The 18,786-nt window shown below is 58.9% G+C and overlaps 1 protein-coding gene across 1 annotated transcript in view; it reads left to right on the top strand.

Annotated features, from left to right (window-relative positions):
* The window catches only part of Thbs2 (thrombospondin 2), a 33,488-nt gene extending 17,169 nt beyond the window's left edge, over window positions 1–16,319 (top strand). The window contains exons 11-22 of the mRNA XM_047558278.1: window positions 1,141–1,268; window positions 1,344–1,496; window positions 1,978–2,196; window positions 4,128–4,235; window positions 6,203–6,362; window positions 7,883–8,001; window positions 8,422–8,656; window positions 10,868–11,095; window positions 11,458–11,729; window positions 12,171–12,268; window positions 13,211–13,350; window positions 14,388–16,319. Coding sequence (XP_047414234.1) covers window positions 1,141–1,268; window positions 1,344–1,496; window positions 1,978–2,196; window positions 4,128–4,235; window positions 6,203–6,362; window positions 7,883–8,001; window positions 8,422–8,656; window positions 10,868–11,095; window positions 11,458–11,729; window positions 12,171–12,268; window positions 13,211–13,350; window positions 14,388–14,395 — 1,868 coding nt within the window. The 3' untranslated portion in view covers window positions 14,396–16,319. The remainder of the gene's footprint in view (window positions 1–1,140; window positions 1,269–1,343; window positions 1,497–1,977; window positions 2,197–4,127; window positions 4,236–6,202; window positions 6,363–7,882; window positions 8,002–8,421; window positions 8,657–10,867; window positions 11,096–11,457; window positions 11,730–12,170; window positions 12,269–13,210; window positions 13,351–14,387) is intronic.
* The last annotated feature ends 2,467 nt before the right edge of the window (window positions 16,320–18,786 follow it).

An 18,786-nucleotide genomic window follows, 5' to 3' on the forward strand; every position in this document is an offset into this window, starting at 1 on the left:
AGGTGGGTGTGGGTGACGGTGACAGAGAGCTGTCCCAGGTGGGTGTGGGTGACGGTGACAGAGAGCTGTCCCAGGTGGGTGTGGGTGACAGTGACAGAGAGCTGTCCCCAGGTGGGTGTGGGTGACGGTGACAGAGAGCTGTCCCAGGTGGGTGTGGGTGACGGTGACAGAGAGCTGTCCCCAGGTGGGTGTGGGTGACGGTGACAGAGAGCTGTCCCAGGTGGGTGTGGGTGACGGTGACAGAGAGCTGTCCCAGGTGGGTGTGGGTGACGGTGACAGAGAGCTGTCCCAGGTGGGTGTGGGTGACGGTGACAGAGAGCTGTCCCAGGTGGGTGTGGGTGACGGTGACAGAGAGTTGTCCCAGGTGGGTGTGGTGACAGTGACAGAGAGCTGTCCCAGGTGGGTGTGGTGACAGTGACAGAGAGCTGTCCCAGGTGGGTGTGGGTGACGGTGACAGAGAGCTGTCCCCAGGTGGGTGTGGGTGACGGTGACAGAGAGCTGTCCCAGGTGGGTGTGGGTGACGGTGACAGAGAGCTGTCCCCAGGTGGGTGTGGGTGACGGTGACAGAGAGTTGTCCCAGGTGGGTGTGGGTGACGGTGACAGAGAGCTGTCCCAGGTGGGTGTGGGTGACGGTGACAGAGAGCTGTCCCCAGGTGGGTGTGGGTGACGGTGACAGAGAGCTGTCCCAGGTGGGTGTGGGTGACGGTGACAGAGAGCTGTCCCCAGGTGGGTGTGGGTGACGGTGACAGAGAGTTGTCCCAGGTGGGTGTGGGTGACGGTGACAGAGAGCTGTCCCAGGTGGGTGTGGGTGACGGTGACAGAGAGCTGTCCCCAGGTGGGTGTGGGTGACGGTGACAGAGAGTTGTCCCAGGTGGGTGTGGGTGACGGTGACAGAGAGCTGTCCCAGGTGGGTGTGGGTGACAGTGACAGAAAGCTGTCCCAGGTGGGTGTGGTGACAGTGACAGAGAGCTGTCCCCAGGGGGGTGTGGTGGCAGAGTGTGGGAGGAGCTTCCTGGGGAGTGGCAGGCGGGCAGTGCCGGGTGGTAGCTCAGCTGCAGCTCAGTCCCTGTGAGGAGCGGCCCTGTGCCTGCCCCTGCGCCCGGGCCTCTGGCGTGGGCTCAGCCTGTCTTCCCGGTACAGATGGGTGCTTGTCCAACCCCTGCTTTCCCGGAGCCCAGTGCAACAGCTTCCCCGATGGCTCCTGGTCCTGCGGCTCCTGTCCAGTGGGCTTCCTGGGCAATGGCAGCCACTGCGAGGACCTGGACGAGGTAGGTGCTGTCTACATGGGGTGGAGTGCCCGTGGTGCTGAGGGGGCCAGCGCTCACGTCTGCCTTGTCCCCTAGTGCGCCGTGGTCACCGACATCTGCTTCTCCACCAACAAAGTTTCCCGCTGCATCAACACCCAGCCCGGCTTCCACTGCCTGCCCTGTCCCCCGCGCTACAAGGGGAGCCAGCCCTTTGGGGTGGGTCTGGAGGCAGCCAGGACAGAAAAGCAGGTGAGCCGGGCTTGCCTTCCCTGCCGCCATTCCCAGCCCTGCCTGGGCCATCCCAGGAGGCGTCTGCTCCTGCCAAGGCTGGGGCTGCCGGAGCCCCAGGGCACAGGTCTTCCTCTGTCTGGTGTTGCTGTAGCAGAGCACTTATGAGGGAGTAGCAGGGGCAGTTCTGAAGGCCGGGAGCCCAGGATGGACAGTGGAGGACCAGGATCTGGGGATGCAGGCAGACTTGGCACTGAACAGGCAGGAAAGTCCACGACCTCACCTCCCACCAGGTCCAGCCCCAGGGCCAGTGCCGGGGACCTTTTTCCACACAAGCTGTGTGGGGACACATTCAGACCTCAGCCAGCGACAGCACCTGGGAGCCCAGGTGGGCCCAGAAGCAAGGCTGCTGCTGCTGAGGGCCTCCCCGCAGCTCCCTGGGCTGCCCTGGCCCTCCTCCCCACCAGGGCCTGCTGGCGAGCCGAGACCCTCCGTCCCACAGGAGTGTGAGCCGGAAAACCCCTGCAAGGAGAAGACGCACAACTGCCACAAGCACGCAGACTGCATCTACCTGGGCCACTTCAGCGACCCCATGTTCAAGTGCGAGTGCCAGACGGGCTACGCGGGTGACGGGCTCATCTGTGGGGAGGACTCGGACCTGGACGGCTGGCCCAACAGCAACCTGGTCTGCGCCACCAACGCCACCTACCACTGCCTCAAGGTGAGCCCTCTCCTCCCAGCAGTGCCTCCGGGGAGGCGGGGCTGGCCAGTGCCCACAAAGTGCCCCAGATCGCACAGCCGCCAGCTGCGGACGCTCCTCCCACACCCCGCAGTGCCAAAGGGCCCGAGGGTTCCGGAGGCCCTGCGGTTAGCCCTGGTGGAAGGAGTGCCTCCCAGGTTGGTCCTCTCCGTGGGTCCCCTGCCCCCCAGGGACCACCAGCAGCGTGCGCCTTCCAGGGCTGGTTGCTGGAGCCTGGCAGGATGCACCCCAGCACTTGAGCATGGACACACCCAGCACTCGACCTGGAGAGCAGATGAGAGAGTTGGCGAGGCCCACACCTGGCTGGGGGTGCAGAGGCAGGAATGTCCCAGATGAGGTGGCCCCCGTCTCGGCAATGTTCTCCACAAAGACCCAGATGTGCCGCAGGATTAGGAGCAAGGCAGTCCCGGGAGCGCCTGCGCCCTTAGGGTCCACATGGGCTGCATCACAGTGCCAGGGCCCCCGTGGCATTGAACAACAGGAGGTGTCCGTTTGCGGTTCTTGAGCCCCGTGGGGCTAAGGCAGCATAGGCGGCTCCTCGAGAGGCCCAGGGATGACCCTCCCTGCCCTTTTCAACTTCAGGGGCTCCGGGGCTCTTGGGCTTGTGGCCCCGTTGCTCTGGGCTCTGCTGTCCCCACACCACTCTCTGCCCCGTGCTTCCCTGCCACCCCCGGCCTCGCCTTTACTGGGATGCAGGAGACTGTGCTCAGGGCCCATCTGGTGGCCCAGAGCAAGCCTTCTGACTGAGACGCTTAATGACCACGTCTTCCACCATGGGTGACATTTGTTCTTGTCCCATGTGAGGTACACTTGCCCCAGAGCCCAGGAAGTGAGTGGACATTCGGGGAGCAAACGTGGTGCTCCCCAGTGCCCCACGGCATCACTGCAGACTCACGGAGCTGCCAGGAGCACCTCTGAAACGTGCTCCTCCGTCGCTCTTGACCAAGGGTGGCAACGGTGACCCAAGCACAGCTAGAAACGCTCTCTGCCCACGAGGGTGATTCCCAGCCTGCTGCGTCTGCTGGCCCTGCCACCCTTCCTGGCCAGGCCCCTGCTAGGGAACGCCCAGACTTCTACAGACTCGGTGGGAGTGCAGACGGGAGATTTCCAACTCCAAGCAGGCACATCACAGTTCCCTTTCCTCCTCACTCTCTCTCTGTCCACCTGTCTGTCATCTGTACAATACTTGTGAGGACCAAGGACTAGCAGTTAGACTGAAGGAACCACCTCCTGCTCCCACGTCCACTTCCGTGTGGGGTGGGTCTTCCCTGGGTTCCACGTCCTCACTGTCACCTCATCCCCCGGTGCCAGGGCTCTGCATGCAGGGTCCCCTGGGAGGAGCTGGCCCCGCTTCTGCGTCCCCATGACAGGCGGTCTGCATTCCACCTGCTGGTATTTCCAGGGTCTGTGTCTCAGCCCAGAGGAGCTGCAGAAGGCGTTCCCTGCCCGCAGGTGTCCTCGCCCGTGTGAGGAGCCGACTAGGGGAGTGGCATCAGGTCCGCAGCCTCAGGCCGCACTCCCTGGAGGCTCTCTCCTTGGATGCTGCTGGCCCCGAGGGCTGGACGCAGGCCTGGGCGCCTTTCCTCTGGGCCGAGGTCGTGTAGGGAACATTCCCGCCTGTCCGGGACTGCGGCCCCTCGCAGCCTTCTCCTCTGCGTTGTTGGTGACTTCTCCTGGCCCTGGGCTCAGAACACCGCTGCTCTCCTCTCAGCTCCCGGCACGGGGACCAAGTCCAAGGAAAAGCACAGCCTCAGCCCCGCTGCAGGGCCCTGCCTCCAGCCAAGGACCACGTCTGACATCCACGCTGTGGCTCCAGCTCACTGCTGCCGTCCACCTCACCATGGAGACGAGGCTCTGCAGACAGCTTACCGTCACTGCCCCTCTTCCCACAGGACAACTGTCCCCAGCTGCCTAACTCTGGGCAGGAGGATTTTGACAAGGACGGAATTGGAGATGCCTGCGATGAGGACGATGACAATGACGGTGTGAGCGATGAGAAGGTAGGGGATGTGGGCACCACGCACCTGGAGGGCGTGTGGGCACTGAGCACCTGGAGGGCGTGTGGGCACTGAGCACCTGGGAGGGAGTATGGGCACCATGCACCTGGGAGGGTGTGTAGGCACCGTGCACCTGGGGCACAGGGGTGTGGGCACTGAGAACCTGGGGCACAGGGGTGGAGAGGTGGGCAGAGCAGGCAGGTGCACTGGACCTTGCCATACGAATCTGATGCCCACTGAAGGGGCTATTCCCAGGCCTCTGGTAAAGCGCGTCACCTGCAGAAGCGTGGTGTGCTGGTGGGCTCTGCAGCAGGTGTGCTCGCGCCCCACTTCCTTCTGTGTGAACTCCTGTGCCTGCTTCCCACCGCAGGACCAGTGAGAGCCAGCACACCGCCAGAGAGCTCCCCTGTCCTCCGCTGGCCTCGGCTGCCCACAAGCACAGGCAGCACTGCCCCAGGGAGGACCATATGCCTAGGCTTGTGTTCAGCCCTCTCCATGCCTGACTCTCAACTTCCACTCACTCACGCCTCCACTCACTCCTCCACTCACTCCTCACTCACTCCTCCACTCTCTCCTCCAGTCTCTCCTCCTCTTGCTCCTCCACTCTCTCCTCCACTCTCTCCTCCAATCACTCCTCCACTCTCTCCTCCACTCGCTCCACCACTCACTCCCCCACTCACTCCTCCACTCTCTCCTGCACTCTCTCCTCCTCTTGCTCCTCCACACACTCCTCCACTCGCTCCACCACTCACTCCTCCACACTCCTCCACACACTCCTCCACTCACTCCTCCACACACTCCTCCACTCATTCCTCCACTCTCTCCTCCACTCTCTCCCCCATTCCTCCTCCATTCACTCCTCCACTCATTCCTCCACACACTCCTCCACTCACTCCTCCACTCACTCCTCCACACACTTCTCCACTCACTCCTCCACTCATTCCTCCACACACTCCACCACTCACTCCTCCACTCATTCCTCCACACACTCCTCCATTCACTCCTCCACTCATTCCTCCACACACTCCTCCACTCACTCTTCCACTCATTCCTCCACTCGTTCCTCCACTCTCTCCTCCACTCTCTCCTCCTCTTGCTCCTCCACTCGCTCCTCCACTCGCTCTGCCACTCACTCCTCCACTCACTCCTCCACTCTCTCCTGAGCTCACTCCTCCACTCACTCCTCCACACACTCCTCCACTTGCTCCTCCACTCACTCTTCCACTCATTCTTCCACTCACTCCTCCACTCGCTCCTCCACTCATTCCTCCACTCTCTCCTCTACTCCTCCTCCACTCACTCCTCCACACACTCCTCCACTCACTACTCCTCATTCCTCGACACACTCCTTCACTCACTCCTCCACACACTCATCCACTCATTCCTCCACTCGCTCCTCCACTCGCTCCTCCACTCCTCCACTCGATCCTCCACTCACTCCTCCACACACTTCTCCACTCACTCCTCCATACACACACTCACTCCACTCACTCCTCCACACAATCCTCCACACACTCCTCCACACACTCCTCCACTCGCTCCTCCACTCGCTCCTCCACTCCTCCACTCCTCCACTCGCTCCTCCACTCACTCCTCCACACACTCCTCCACTCACTCCTCCACTCACTCCTCTACTCACTCCTCTACTCACTCACTCATTCATGCACTCACTCCACTACTCACCCACTCACTCATCCTCTCACTCATCACTCCTCTTCTCAGTCAGTGGACTTCACCCTGAAGTAGATGGTCCATCATATTTGCCATAGAAATCTCACCCTGAAGTAGATGGTCATCATATTTGCCAGACAGGACAGATGCGTCAATGTCTTTGCTCATGCCTGGTCCAGCTGACTCACCTGTTTTCTTTGTGTGGGTGTTTCAGTCTGCCTGCAGCACATGGCTGGGAGGCCAGCCCACTGACCCAGCACTGCTGTGCTCTTTCTTAAACCTTTCCTTCATGTTCCTAGGACAATTGCCAGCTTCTCTTCAATCCCCGGCAGTCTGACTATGACAAGGATGAGGTTGGGGACCGCTGTGACAACTGCCCTTATGTGCACAACTCAGCACAGATTGACACAGACAGCAACGGAGAGGGGGATGCCTGCTCCGTAGACATCGATGGGGACGGTCAGTTGCTCCTCTTGTTTCCAGGACGCATGCCTAGGTTCATGATGTGAAGTTCAGTCTGGGCAGGGGCTGCATCAAGGACTTGGTGAGTGCAGAGAGATTTGCAACACGTCAGTGCAGCATTTACCTTGGTCTGGTAGGCCTCTAGAGGTGGCTTTCACCACGGGGAAAGAAGACGCAGGTGTGCAAAAGTTTGTGCACCTGCCGCATCCTTACGCGGGGACTGAGCACCTGGATTTGGTCCCTGTGCCCCTCAGCAAGTCCTGCATGGATGCCAGGGTGATGGCATTGGAGACGCCATGCTTCCTTCTGCCTCGTGTTCTGCACTCCACCTGCTGTCCACACTGGCAGGGGACCGAAGGACCCCTCCCTCCTGGCCCTCGGGAGCCCACCCTTATTCTGCCCTTGCATTTTCCCACCTGTGGGGAAGCACGAGGGCAGGGTCCCCTGTCCCTGACCCCTCCTCATAGCCCTGCACGCTGGCCCCCTGCTAGCCTCTCCAGTGCACACCTCTGTTAGAACTCCCACCAGCCGCATCAAGCGGCTCCTGGGGAGCCCCCGGGAGCTGCCTGCCACCTCAGCTCCACCTGCCCGGGTCCCAAGGCAGTTGTTGCAGAGCAGGTGTGCAGTGAGGCCTGGGTCATGTTGCAGGCTGGCTCCAGCCCTGAGCCCTCCTGTCTGTGGGAACGAGCTCCGTGACCCCTGCCTTGTGGCCATTCACTCCTTCCTTAGGAGTTAGTGCTCCATCTGCCTCTGCTTCTCACACTCCTGTCTGCACACCTCGCTCCCTGTCTCCGGCGTCCCCTCAGGGACCATCCTCGGCCCGTCTGACTCACTCTGACCTTCACTGTGCCCCAAAGTGCACTTTGTCATCAGAACTCCTTCAGCCTGTTTCTGCTGCCCTGGCCCCAGGACAGTTAGGTGGAGCCCCACTTCCAACTGGACTGGCCTGCATGCCCTGAAGCCCACATGCTCTTAGCTTTTAGGAGTCTCTTGACTGGACCCTAGGTGACCTCCCAGGCCTGCCCCACCTGGCAGAGGCCCGGCCGAGTCTCCCCGGTCACCTGGGTCCCTCGACTCACCAAGTTGGTGCTCTGCTTTGTCATTGGGCAGCACCTCGTCCAGGGCTATTTGCTTTCCTAGCTCTGGTACTAATTGAATGCGTTGCCCATCTTCAGACTTCCTGAAATAGGGCCTCGCACCTGAGGCCTGCCAGTCCCCGCCAGGTGGTGGCCTGCTTGTGTGCCTGGAGGGCAGGTGCCCCCGACTCAGTGCTTCCTGAGTCTCTCCAGCAGCCGGGCCCTGATGCTGGAGCAAGCCGGGAGGAGCCGCTGTTGCCCACCTGCCCGCAGCCGGCCCGTCTGCACTGGGGCTGTGCCACTGCTGCCCAGTCTGTGGACTTCTCCCCTGACCCCAGGCTTGGCCTTTCACGGTTTAAGTGAAAGCGTGAGTGGCCCAGTGAGAGCAGCCCGCGCTTTCCCTGAGCTCCGCACGAGACGCTTTCTTCTTGCCACGCACAGACGTCTTCAACGAGCGAGACAACTGTCCCTATGTCTACAACACCGACCAGAGAGACACAGACGGGGACGGAGTGGGCGATCACTGTGACAACTGCCCCCTGATGCACAACCCCGACCAGGTGAGGAGTGACTGTGGGCAGGCCCAGGGCCTGAGGGGACACAGCAGCTCTGCCAGCACGTGACAGCACGGCGTTCCCGTCATCTCAGTTGGGACTTGCACGTCTGGGCAGTGGCCTTTCCACGCTTGCTGCAGCTGGACACCCGTTACAAGCATGAGTCTTGGCGCCATGTCCAGGCTGGCCTCTGAAGGAGAGGAGGACGCACCCCCACACGAGAGGCCTGGCTGAGTGGTGGGGGGCTTTTCCCAGAGAAAAGCTCTCCCCAAAGTCCCCCGTAGTGACCGAGTCCCTGCGGGGCTCCAGAGCCCCCTGGCCAGTGGAGAGCCCTCCTCTCTGCAGACCCGAGCCCGCCCTGGGGTCTCTCCCCAGGACCCCCGGCCCTTCCTCCTGCGACCCCGTGTCCACTGCCCTGTCTCGCAGACGGACCTGGACAACGACCTGGTGGGAGACGAGTGCGACAACAACGAGGACATCGACGACGACGGCCACCAGAACAACCAGGACAACTGCCCCTATGTCTCCAACGCCAGCCAGGCCGACCACGACGGCGACGGCCGGGGCGACGCCTGCGACTCCGACGACGACAACGACGGCGTCCCCGACGACAGGGACAACTGCCGGCTGGTGTCCAACCCGGGGCAGGAGGACGCCGACGGTAGGCCAGGCGGATGGCGGGCAGGGGGCGTGGACGGTAGGCCAGGCGGGGGACAGTGGGCGGGGGGCGGACGGTAGGCCCAAGAGGGGGACAGTGGGCGGGGGGCGGACAGTAGGCCAGCCAGGAACGGTGGGCGGGGGGCGGACGGTAGGCCAGGCGGGGGACGGTGGGCGGGGGCGGACGGTAGGCCCAAGAGGGGGACGGTGGGCGGGGGGCGGACGGTAGGCCCAAGAGGGGGACGGTGGGCAGGAGGATGCAACTGTAGGCCCAAGAGGGGGACGGTGGGCAGGAGGATGCAACTGTAGGCCCGAGCAGGGGATGGCCGGGCAGGGGGAGTGGACGGTAGGCCAGGCGGGGACGGCAGGTGGGGGGAGTGGACAGTAGGCCAGCAGTAGGCCAGGCGGGGACGGCAGGTGGGGGGAGTGGACGGTAGGCCAGGCGGGGACGGCAGGTGGGGGGAGTGGACGGTAGGCCAGGCGGGGACGGCAGGTGGGGGGAGTGGACGGTAGGCCAGGTGGGTGATGGCAAGGCACGGGGAGTGGATGGTAGGCCAGGCGGGATGGCAGGTGGGGGGAGTGGACAGTAGGCCAGGCGGGGACGGCAGGTGGGGGGAGTGGACGGTAGGCCAGGCGGGACGGCAGGTGGGGGGAGTGGACGGTAGGCCAGGCAGGACGGCAGGTGGGGGGAGTGGACGGTAGGCCAGGCGGGGACGGCAGGTGGGGGGAGTGGATGGTAGGCCAGGCGGGGTCGGCAGGGCAGGGGACCTAGACAGTAGGCCCGAGCGGGGGATGGCTGGGCAGGGGGACTGGATGGTAGGCCCGAGGCTGCGGAGGAGACTGCCCAGGGCAGCGAAGGTGGAGGATGGCCACTGGGGACCCCAGGCTCTGCCCTCGAGACCCCAGTGGTCTCGCCTGGCCGTCCCAGCCTCTCTCGGGCTTCAGCCTCCTGCTGTGTCCTCCTCGGAAGACAGAGCGGGTGTGCAGGATGTGATGAGGTCGGAGCTGGCATCTGGTCACCTCCTGGACTCTGACGCCTTAGAAAGAAGTAGGTCAGTGCGGAGGCCAGTGAGGGACCAGGAGAACTCCCTGTGGGGAGTGGAGGGGGCCGTTTTGCCCAGCAGCCGCGGTTAGTCCGTGGCCTGCAGCCGTCTTGGCTCTTGAGGCAGGAAGGCCACAGGGTGGACTGCAGTCCTTCATGCTGCATGCACAGCAGACACTGCACGGCTGTGCTCACGGGCAGTGGGGTCACGAGCGAGTGGCTGACGGAGTGGACCCACCGCCTCAAGCCCCTGTGGAAGACGCGCGTCCTCACAAGTGGATGAGTGGTCTTGGGAAGCCAAGCCTCACTCAGAAGCACACGGAGAGACTCCGGGACCCGAGGGCAGCTTCAGGCCCCTGACCGGGCTCCGGGGGGATTCTAGCATGGCGCCAAGGCTAACCTGGATACAAGAGCCTGGGAGCGGGCTTTCAGGGCTGCCCTGCCGGGAGGCGGGTTTCCTGCCCTGGTGGTCCTCACCAGCAAGGGGGCTGGGTGGGGGAGCATGTTAACGGTTTGAGAGGTCTTGCACATGACCGCGTGCCTGGAGCAGAGTCGGAGCAAGTCACCCAACAGGACTCCAGCCAGCCAAGAGTGGCAGGGAGCCGCGCAGCACCCTGCTGTCCAGCTCGGCGTCTCTCCCTCTTCTAAGACAAGAGGCAGCACCCTGGGCTGGTCGACCACGCTGGGCTTCTGTGGTGGCCTCGGACTGGGCAGCCTAAGGTCTCCCGTCCATCTCCCTTTGCCTCCTGAGGGGTATGCAGCCCCCACCCTGCCAGTCTCTTTGAGAATCGGACAAGAAGGTCTCAAGGAAAGGAAGCCCGCCTACCCCTGGGGAAAGTCCTGTTTGGTGCGGGAGCTCTGCTCCAGGTGACGGGACCAGGAAGCTGTGGAGAGCTGGGGTCTGCCGGCCTCTCCTGGACAGCTCCAGGTCTCCTGGCCCTGAGCACAGGTGACGTGTGCAGAGACTGGGCCTGGGCGGGTCTTTCTGAGTGACCCTTTCCAGAGCAGTCCGCAGCGATGTCTGGAGGGTGCAGGACTCCGTGCAGGCTCAGGCTGGACACCTCAGAGCCGGTCCCTGCTCTGCCGTCCTCAGACTTGAGGGGACCAGTGTCGTCCCCTCCCCGCCAGGCAGTGGCAAGCCACCCACGAGTCCCCGTTTCTGATTGTGAATAGGTGACGGGCGAGGTGATATCTGTAAAGACGATTTTGACAATGACAACGTCCCTGACATCGATGACGTGTGTCCTGAAAACAACGCCATCAGCGAGACCGACTTCAGGAACTTCCAGATGGTCCCCTTGGACCCCAAGGGGACCACCCAGATCGACCCCAACTGGGTCATCCGTCACCAAGGAAAGGAGCTGGTCCAGACAGCCAACTCGGACCCCGGCATTGCTGTAGGTGAGCATGAGAGCTGGCAGATGCCACCAGGTACCCAGAGGGTACTGCCAGGTCTTGTGGGCGGGCTTAGCGTGACCCTGGCAACAGGCACGGACTCGCTGGGCCTGTGAAGCCCTCTGCCCACGCGCCCTGGACAGGAGCGGGTGCCTGAGTGCCCTGCAAGCCCTCTGGTCCCCTCACGCCACACAGTGAAGACTGTGCCCACGAATTGGCCCTGGGAACCCTTAAATTCCACACTGATGGATGTCACAGCGAAGAACCTGGCTTGAAGGACAGAGGAACATCTGCCTGGTGGCTTTAGGCAGCTGTCCGATGGCTGCTCCGCTGCCTCTCATGGAACCCCCGTGTCCCTTGGTGTCCAGGCTTCGATGAGTTTGGGTCGGTGGACTTCAGCGGCACGTTCTACGTCAACACCGACCGGGATGACGACTACGCGGGCTTCGTCTTTGGCTACCAGTCGAGCAGCCGCTTCTACGTGGTGATGTGGAAGCAAGTCACCCAGACCTACTGGGAGGACCAGCCCAGCCGGGCGTACGGCTACTCCGGGGTGTCCCTCAAGGTGGTCAACTCCACCACAGGCACCGGCGAGCACCTGCGAAATGCCCTGTGGCACACAGGCAACACGGAGGGGCAGGTGAGGCCGGCAGCCGGCGCCAGCCCCTGGACACCGCCTGCAGTCCCGCCCACCCCAGGACGCCCTGCCCTCGTGAATTCTGACCCCCGTGGCAGACATTTTAGTGACCACTGCCAAGTCCTGCTTCCTCAAAGGCAGCACACCTGGTGTGTCCATGAACAGGATGGTAGCCCTCCTGCAAATCACACCTACTTCCACTGCTTACAGGCAGGGAGGACTGAGTTCCAAGCCTATAAGTGTTTTCCCCAGTCCCAAATTGAGAAGGCAGAAGGTTCTGAATTTGGGTCCGTGACGCCTTGCTCTGACCACTGAACCACACTGTACAGTGTCGTTCCTTAAGACCCGCAGGGCTGTGTGAGACACACGTATCTGAGTGGCAGACCGGGTGTGGTGGAGGCTTGGCGTGCCCAGTGGGCTGAAGGCTGACCTTTGTCCCCTCAGGTACGCACCCTGTGGCACGACCCCAAAAACATTGGCTGGAAAGACTACACTGCATACCGGTGGCACCTGGTTCACAGGCCGAAGACGGGCTACATGAGGTAAGGGAGGCCCAGGGCCCGCTGCCCTCCAGGATGAGTCCCGCTGCGTGGCAGGGGTGTCCGCAGCAGCGATGCACAGGGAGTGCTGCGGGTTCTCCTCTGGAGCCAGCTCTGGACGGCCTCTGCAATAAGTAATGTGTCTCTGCAACACATCATTTATTTTCAAAACCTTGGAAAGGAGAAAATAAAACTTGTCTTGTTAAAATAGCTTGGCAAGAATGGGCATCTTCCCTCCCGAGGGGTACCTGAGGCCACTGCAGGAAGGCAGGAGCTTCTTCCACGGCAGAGATCCCTGGTTATTCCTTACTTCTGACCTGTGCCTGGCTGAACCCAGACACGTGTTTGAGTAAAAGTGTCCACAACTCTCAAGCCAAGAGTCTGTTCTCATAGCCTAGCTGCAGACTGCATTTGTGATAGATTTTGATTAAAATGAAATGGGCACTATTTAAAATAATATCTTGCAAAATTAAGTGATGCAGTTGGATTCTGGTGTTTTTGTTGTTTGTTTGTTTGCTTGTTTTCTGCTGTGCTGAGCCCAGGACCTAGTACCTGCTTGGCAAGTCCTCAGCACTGAGCTCACTGCAGGCCCACTGAGATTTGCAGAGGCCAGGAGCACAGGCCCTTGGTGTAGGTGGGGTGCACAGCCCCATGGAGGGACACGGGGTTCTCCTGTGGGAGCACCCGCAGGTCAGGCTGCACAAGGCAGGGACAGCAGACCTGGTGCTGCTCTTGTACCACTCTCCTGGTGGGGAGAGGCCGGTGGTCTCAGGGTGTGAGCGTGAGATGAAGGCCGCTGGAGCTGGAGCTCAGGGGTGGGACCCTCGCCCTCCAGACTGCTTCGGCTCCTGGGGCAAAGCCCCTCTGGAAACTGGTGTTGTGGGCAAACTCCCTGTGACCCTCGCTTCCCAGAGCTCGACTTCTCCTCCCTGACCTCATTTTCAGAGTCCTAGTGCATGAAGGGAAACAGGTCATGGCAGACTCGGGACCAATCTATGACCAAACCTATGCCGGGGGACGCCTAGGGCTGTTTGTGTTCTCTCAAGAGATGGTCTACTTCTCCGACCTCAAGTACGAGTGCAAAGGTGGGTGCGCACCACCGTCGGCTCCCACTACAGGAGCCGCGCCCCAAGCAGCAAACCCATGGGAAGCCACGCCTCAGAGCCTGCCTGCTCCTGACATGGGGCTCATGGGGGAAGCTTAGTTGTGAGTTTTGTGATTGTCATTGTAGTTTTGAGCTGAATTTGAAAGCACTTGGTAGGACAAACTCTTTTGATTATTCATAAGGTTTTACCCCATGAACTAGAGCCCATAGCTTGAGCACTGTTCATCTCTCTGAGCCTCTAAAGGCATTTCAGATTATTGTCTTTGCTAAAAATTGAAGAAATGAAGGGAAGAAGAAAGAAAGGAAGGAGGAAGAAGGAATAAAGGAGGGAGGGATGGAGAAGGAAGGGAAGGAAGAGAGTTTCTTTCTAGTTATACATCCAGGAGTGTATTTGAATCGAAATATCATAAGCCTGGAAGGGAACTCGACTATAGTCTAGTCAAACCCCATGCCTTCTACAGTTGAGGTAAGAAAAGCTCAGAGATGCCTCTCAAAGGCCACACACTAAACACACATACAAAGCAGAAAGAAGGGAAGATGAAAATTCTTTCTCTTCTTGCTTCTAGTAAAGTTTCCTTTTCATTATATTAGGATGGCATTGAGGACATTTCATGTTTCCATTTATACAGCCACCCATTCATCCATTCATACATACATACGTACATACATACAAACACCTGTGCATCCATCCATCCACCCATTCATTCATCTATCCATCCATCCACCCACCAATCCATCCATCCATCATTCATCCATCCATTCATCCACTAATCCATCCATCCATTCATCCACCAATCCATCCATCCATCCATCCATCCATCCATCCATCCACCCACCCACCCACCAATCCATCCATCTTTCCATCCACCCACCCACCAATCCATCCATCTACCCATCCATTTATCCTATTAATGTCATTTTAAAATTAAAGCAACAACACATGAGGTTGTAGGTAAAACAGAATAGAAGACCTCTGTGGTCCAGTAGCCCTAACTCTGCTTCTTGCTTTTCTTCCAGATGCCTAGATGACGACGACAAGACTTGCCACATTTCCAGCAACGTTCTGCAAATGCTGTTTCCTGGACACTTGGTCCATCCTGGCACCTGCAGCTTCTCTCTCTTTAGCAGCATTTCCTGTTCTTCTACCCTAACTCTGGTCCATTCTTCACCTCGCGCATCAACCCCAAGTCCATGTGCCACTGAGGACAGACATTGACGGAACCCAGAGAGGAACACCTGACCCAGTGCGGGCGCGTGGCAGGAGCGTTGAGACTCCACGTGGAGTGGAGCTTGAGCATGACTGCATTGTCTTTTCTTGTTTGTTTAAAAAGAATGACGTTTACATTTGAGATGCACTTACTGTATTTATGTGTGTATGGAGGTGAAGGGGATCCTGTGCATAAGTCAGTAACATAAATTAAGCATGAAAAGTACTTCTCAACCACGTCCAGTGCTAGCGTTGTTGCTGTCCTTGGGTTAGTGCTGTCCACTGACACACCAACCCCTGAAGTCCATCAGAGGGAGGGTCAGGTAGGTACGTGGGCTGGTCCAGTGAGGAAGAGTCAGCAGATGCTCGTCACATGAGCTTCAGCTGGCATCCATGATGCAAGGTGCTGAGCACCCAAAATATGGAAAACCATTCCAAAAGCAGACAGGTACCTTCCTGGCCCACAGTGGATGGCCTCACACTTGGTGGGACACCAAGAGGGACTGTCCCTGAGAAACGGGCTTTCCATGGCTCCAGCTGGGGCCTGGTAGAGTCTCCTTAGGGCAGAAGTTCAGCAGAGCCAGTGCCTCTGCGCAGCTGCTAGTCCTGCTAGGCAGCATGCGAAGTGCCCGGCCAGCATGACCGGTGCTGTTCTCTGCACTGGGTTGCTGCTTGGCTTCTGCCTGGTCCCTGCTACTGGGGAGAAGCCAAGCAGGCGAGCCAGTCAGCACGTGCACTTGGGTGCCCGACTCAAGTTCTAGGTTTTGGAAACTGGGAGAGTTGCTTTTATCCAACTCTGTAACACATTTTGTTAAGGTTCCAGCTGTAAGTGTTTTGCCAATATTTATTAAGTGAATAAAAAATGCACTCCAGCCACCAATAACTTATTTCAAACATTTTGAGTAACATGTATGTAGCATAATTTCAAGAAATAAACATGTAACAGGATGTAATAATATAAAGACACACTTGCAGCCAAATACCTGCTGTCTAAATTTGAGGCTTTGTACTGTAATTCTGCATGTTAAGGCCTGGTGTGAGATGCCGGGTGAACAGGAAGGAAGCCTGAAGGGCCAGGGCCTTAACATACACTGCTTCCAGTGGTTTTCAAGTCAACATTTTTTACTGTTGCCTGCCTGTTGTACATAGAATTTTTAAAAATTTGAATGCTGAAGAAAATTCAGCGGGGGTCTTGCCAGACACGCCCAGTCATCAGTCACACAGCAATGGACCCAACTCGACTTCTGGCTGTGAGCTGCAATTCCCCTGCAGGAATTGGCTTTGCCCACCCCCCGGTGAGTGGAGAGCTCATCTGTCTGCCTGGCACGGGGCAGGGTCTCCCTTTCTGTCCATGTGGTTGTGTTTCTGTGTCTAATAGAGGAACCCATCACTCTTGTCTCAACTAACACGCTTCATGTTGATACCACTTCATTTGCTGCTTCCTTCGAGCTGATCACCCTGTTTGCTGCACTTCCGCTTGTGTGGACGTGTGTTCCTAAGATCGGCAAGGGCTGGGAGACATCATTAAATGTGATGCTGTGCAGAGCGTGTGTGGGCTTCTCTTGGGGCTGGTTGGGTGGCGAGAGGGTGTGGAGAGGAGGATGTGAATACCCAGAATGTACCATATGATATTGTAAATTATTTATGTCTTTTTTAAAAAAAAAGAAAAAAAAAAACCTTTTCATCTAGGTTAATGAACTATTTGTTTTGCAAAAGACTGTAAATATTTATTTATTTGTTCACATGATCAAAATTTCATCACTGAAACCCTGCATTTAGTTAGAGCCTCATTTTTATACTTCAAAGATCAACAACCGGAAATAAATTATAAACAAGGTTTTCTATAAATGAATCTCTCTCCCTTTTTTAAGAAGTATTAGCAGGGCTTCTGCTGGGGGGAAGGGAGAAAATTCCAAACAAGGAGCACTGAGGTTTTGCTTCCCACAGAGTGACAGGCGTCACTGTCACAGGCTCCTGTGACCTCAGGCTCGTGGTCCCCGCGGAAGGCCCAGGAGCTCTAGGTAACCCAGGACTTTCCCCTCAGGGCCTGCAGTGCAGCCCAGCAGCCCGGCTCCTCCCATGGCTGGTTTGGGGTCTGACAGGACAGGAGGCTGCAGTGCTTCCGGGGCCCTCGCACTCACGCAAGCTGATTTGGGGTGTCTGAGGGTCATGGTGGAGTCCAACCTGGATGGAAGACAAGCGAACAGGACAGAGACAACGAGGGAAGGGAGAGAGGCTGCAGGGAAACATGCCCTGGCTGAAAAAAGCAGAAGCTGGAGCCGTAGAGGGTCCTCGAGCAACTGGGCCAGGACGGAGGTGCCGCCGACACCCCAGCTGTGGGCGGGTGGATGTGGCCTACCTGTGGAGGACAGGCTGGGCCCCTGTGCACAAAGGGACTGAAGAGCCGGGAGACAGAACAACGGAGGGAGTGATTCCGGCTGGACTGGAGCCCTGGAGGGAAGCTAAATGCATGTTTTACCCAAGAAACACAACGTACCTGCAAGTGCTTGGTGCTGCTGGGAGGTCAGGGCTCTCCCCATGCAGTGGTCTGCCCTGTGTGGACAGCACTGGTCTCTGCCTGATGGCTGCTTCCCTCTCAAGCCTGGACTGCAGGTCAGAGCTGATGTGCTGTGTCTGTGTTGGACCCAGGGCGAGGCGTCGCTGGACGCTGGAGCTTCCTGCCAGGGATGTGGCTGCCGTCTCCACTCTGCTGCTGTCTCAGCCCCGCTGTCCGTGGAACCTCACACACGCCCTCAGTCTGTGGCCCCCGAGCAGAGGCTCCAGGGTGCTGGAGTCTGCCTGCTGGACCACTGTGGTGCTGAGAAGTGGGTCTGGGTCAGAACCACGTGGAGTGATGGGTTCATGCACTGACAGGCTTTCTTGTTCCTGCCAGGAGGTCACGGTGGCCAGGAGGGAGAAGCTTCCAGAGTGGAGCTGCAGCTTGAGCCCAGCTGCCCACGTCTCCCGGCTACAGCCTCTCCGTGGTTTCTCAGGGTCAAACATCTCAGGCAGGCTGCAGTCAGTTGGTCCAGTGTCACGAAGAGATGTTCGCAGGCCAGGATCAGAGAGGTTCCCAGGTTTGCAGGCAGTAAGGTCTGGGGGAGGCGGGTGCCTCTCACCAGCAACAGGGCCGGGAAACCATAGGGAAATGGAGGTGGCAACTCCTGCATCGGGGATTTTGCTGAGGCCTGAGAGGGGGCTCAGAGGAGATGTCCAGGACCAGGCCCTCCTGGGATCTCCCGTGGACCCACGGGCTGGCACCCTGGGCCCAGTGCAGTCACGAGAATGACTCCGAACACCCTGGCCTCATCTCCAGCCTCCCCAGGCAATCGGCTCTGCTCCTGGGGAAGCAAGCCGCCAGAGCTCACGCTCAGGGACCTTAGCTCAGGAGTCCCCAGGACATTTGTGCCAAGAAGTCTCAGTTGTGAGACACCAGGGCAAGCCCCAGGCACCCTGGCCCTCTGCTGCCCCTGCAGAACATGAAGATAGCAATTTTGTCCTGGGTACCCTCTGGTTCCACCTGAGTGCCCAGGAGTTCCCATACAGTTGGCACAGAGTCCTGGGCAGCCATTCTTGCCTGGTCACCTCAAAGGTCTGCCATTCCTGGCAGCCATAGTGGGACCCTGTCACTCACAGGCTGCTCTTGGCGGTAAGTCTCATGGACACTTGCCATGCCCAGACCACTTTCAATGCAGCGTCCTGTCCCTCAACACACCAAATGTGTCCTGCAAAGTGATATTTCCAGGACTTGGTTTCCAGCAAGACATACTCTCCACAGGCCTGGACTCCATGGGGACGGGTCTAGGCTGAGTACCACATGGACAGACATGAGAAGTCTGTGTGGTGAGCACCTGTCCTGTAGGACGGGAGGGGCCCTCACATCTCCTGCCCTACCAGGGCTCTGGGACTTCAGCCTTCATTCTGCAAGGCGGACTCTTTTCTGTGGTCACTCTGTGTACAAGCGGCCATGTGATTGCAGGAAAACCGCACTGTACAGTGTGATCCTGTGTGGGAAATGGGGAGGAAGAGAAAGGACGAGTGTAATAAAACAATCGCATTCCAGCTTAGAGCTGCTCATTTGCTCTCAGGTTGTTTAGTGTTCATTTACATTTGTTCCATCTGTCAGTGGATTTATTTTTCCCTCTGCAAAAATCCTCTTCTTATGCTGCCTTAGGATGGAGACCACAGGACTCTTCCCATTTGAAACAC

This window comes from Sciurus carolinensis, chromosome 7, assembly GCF_902686445.1.
Source record: "Sciurus carolinensis chromosome 7, mSciCar1.2, whole genome shotgun sequence".
NCBI lineage: Eukaryota > Metazoa > Chordata > Mammalia > Rodentia > Sciuridae > Sciurus > Sciurus carolinensis.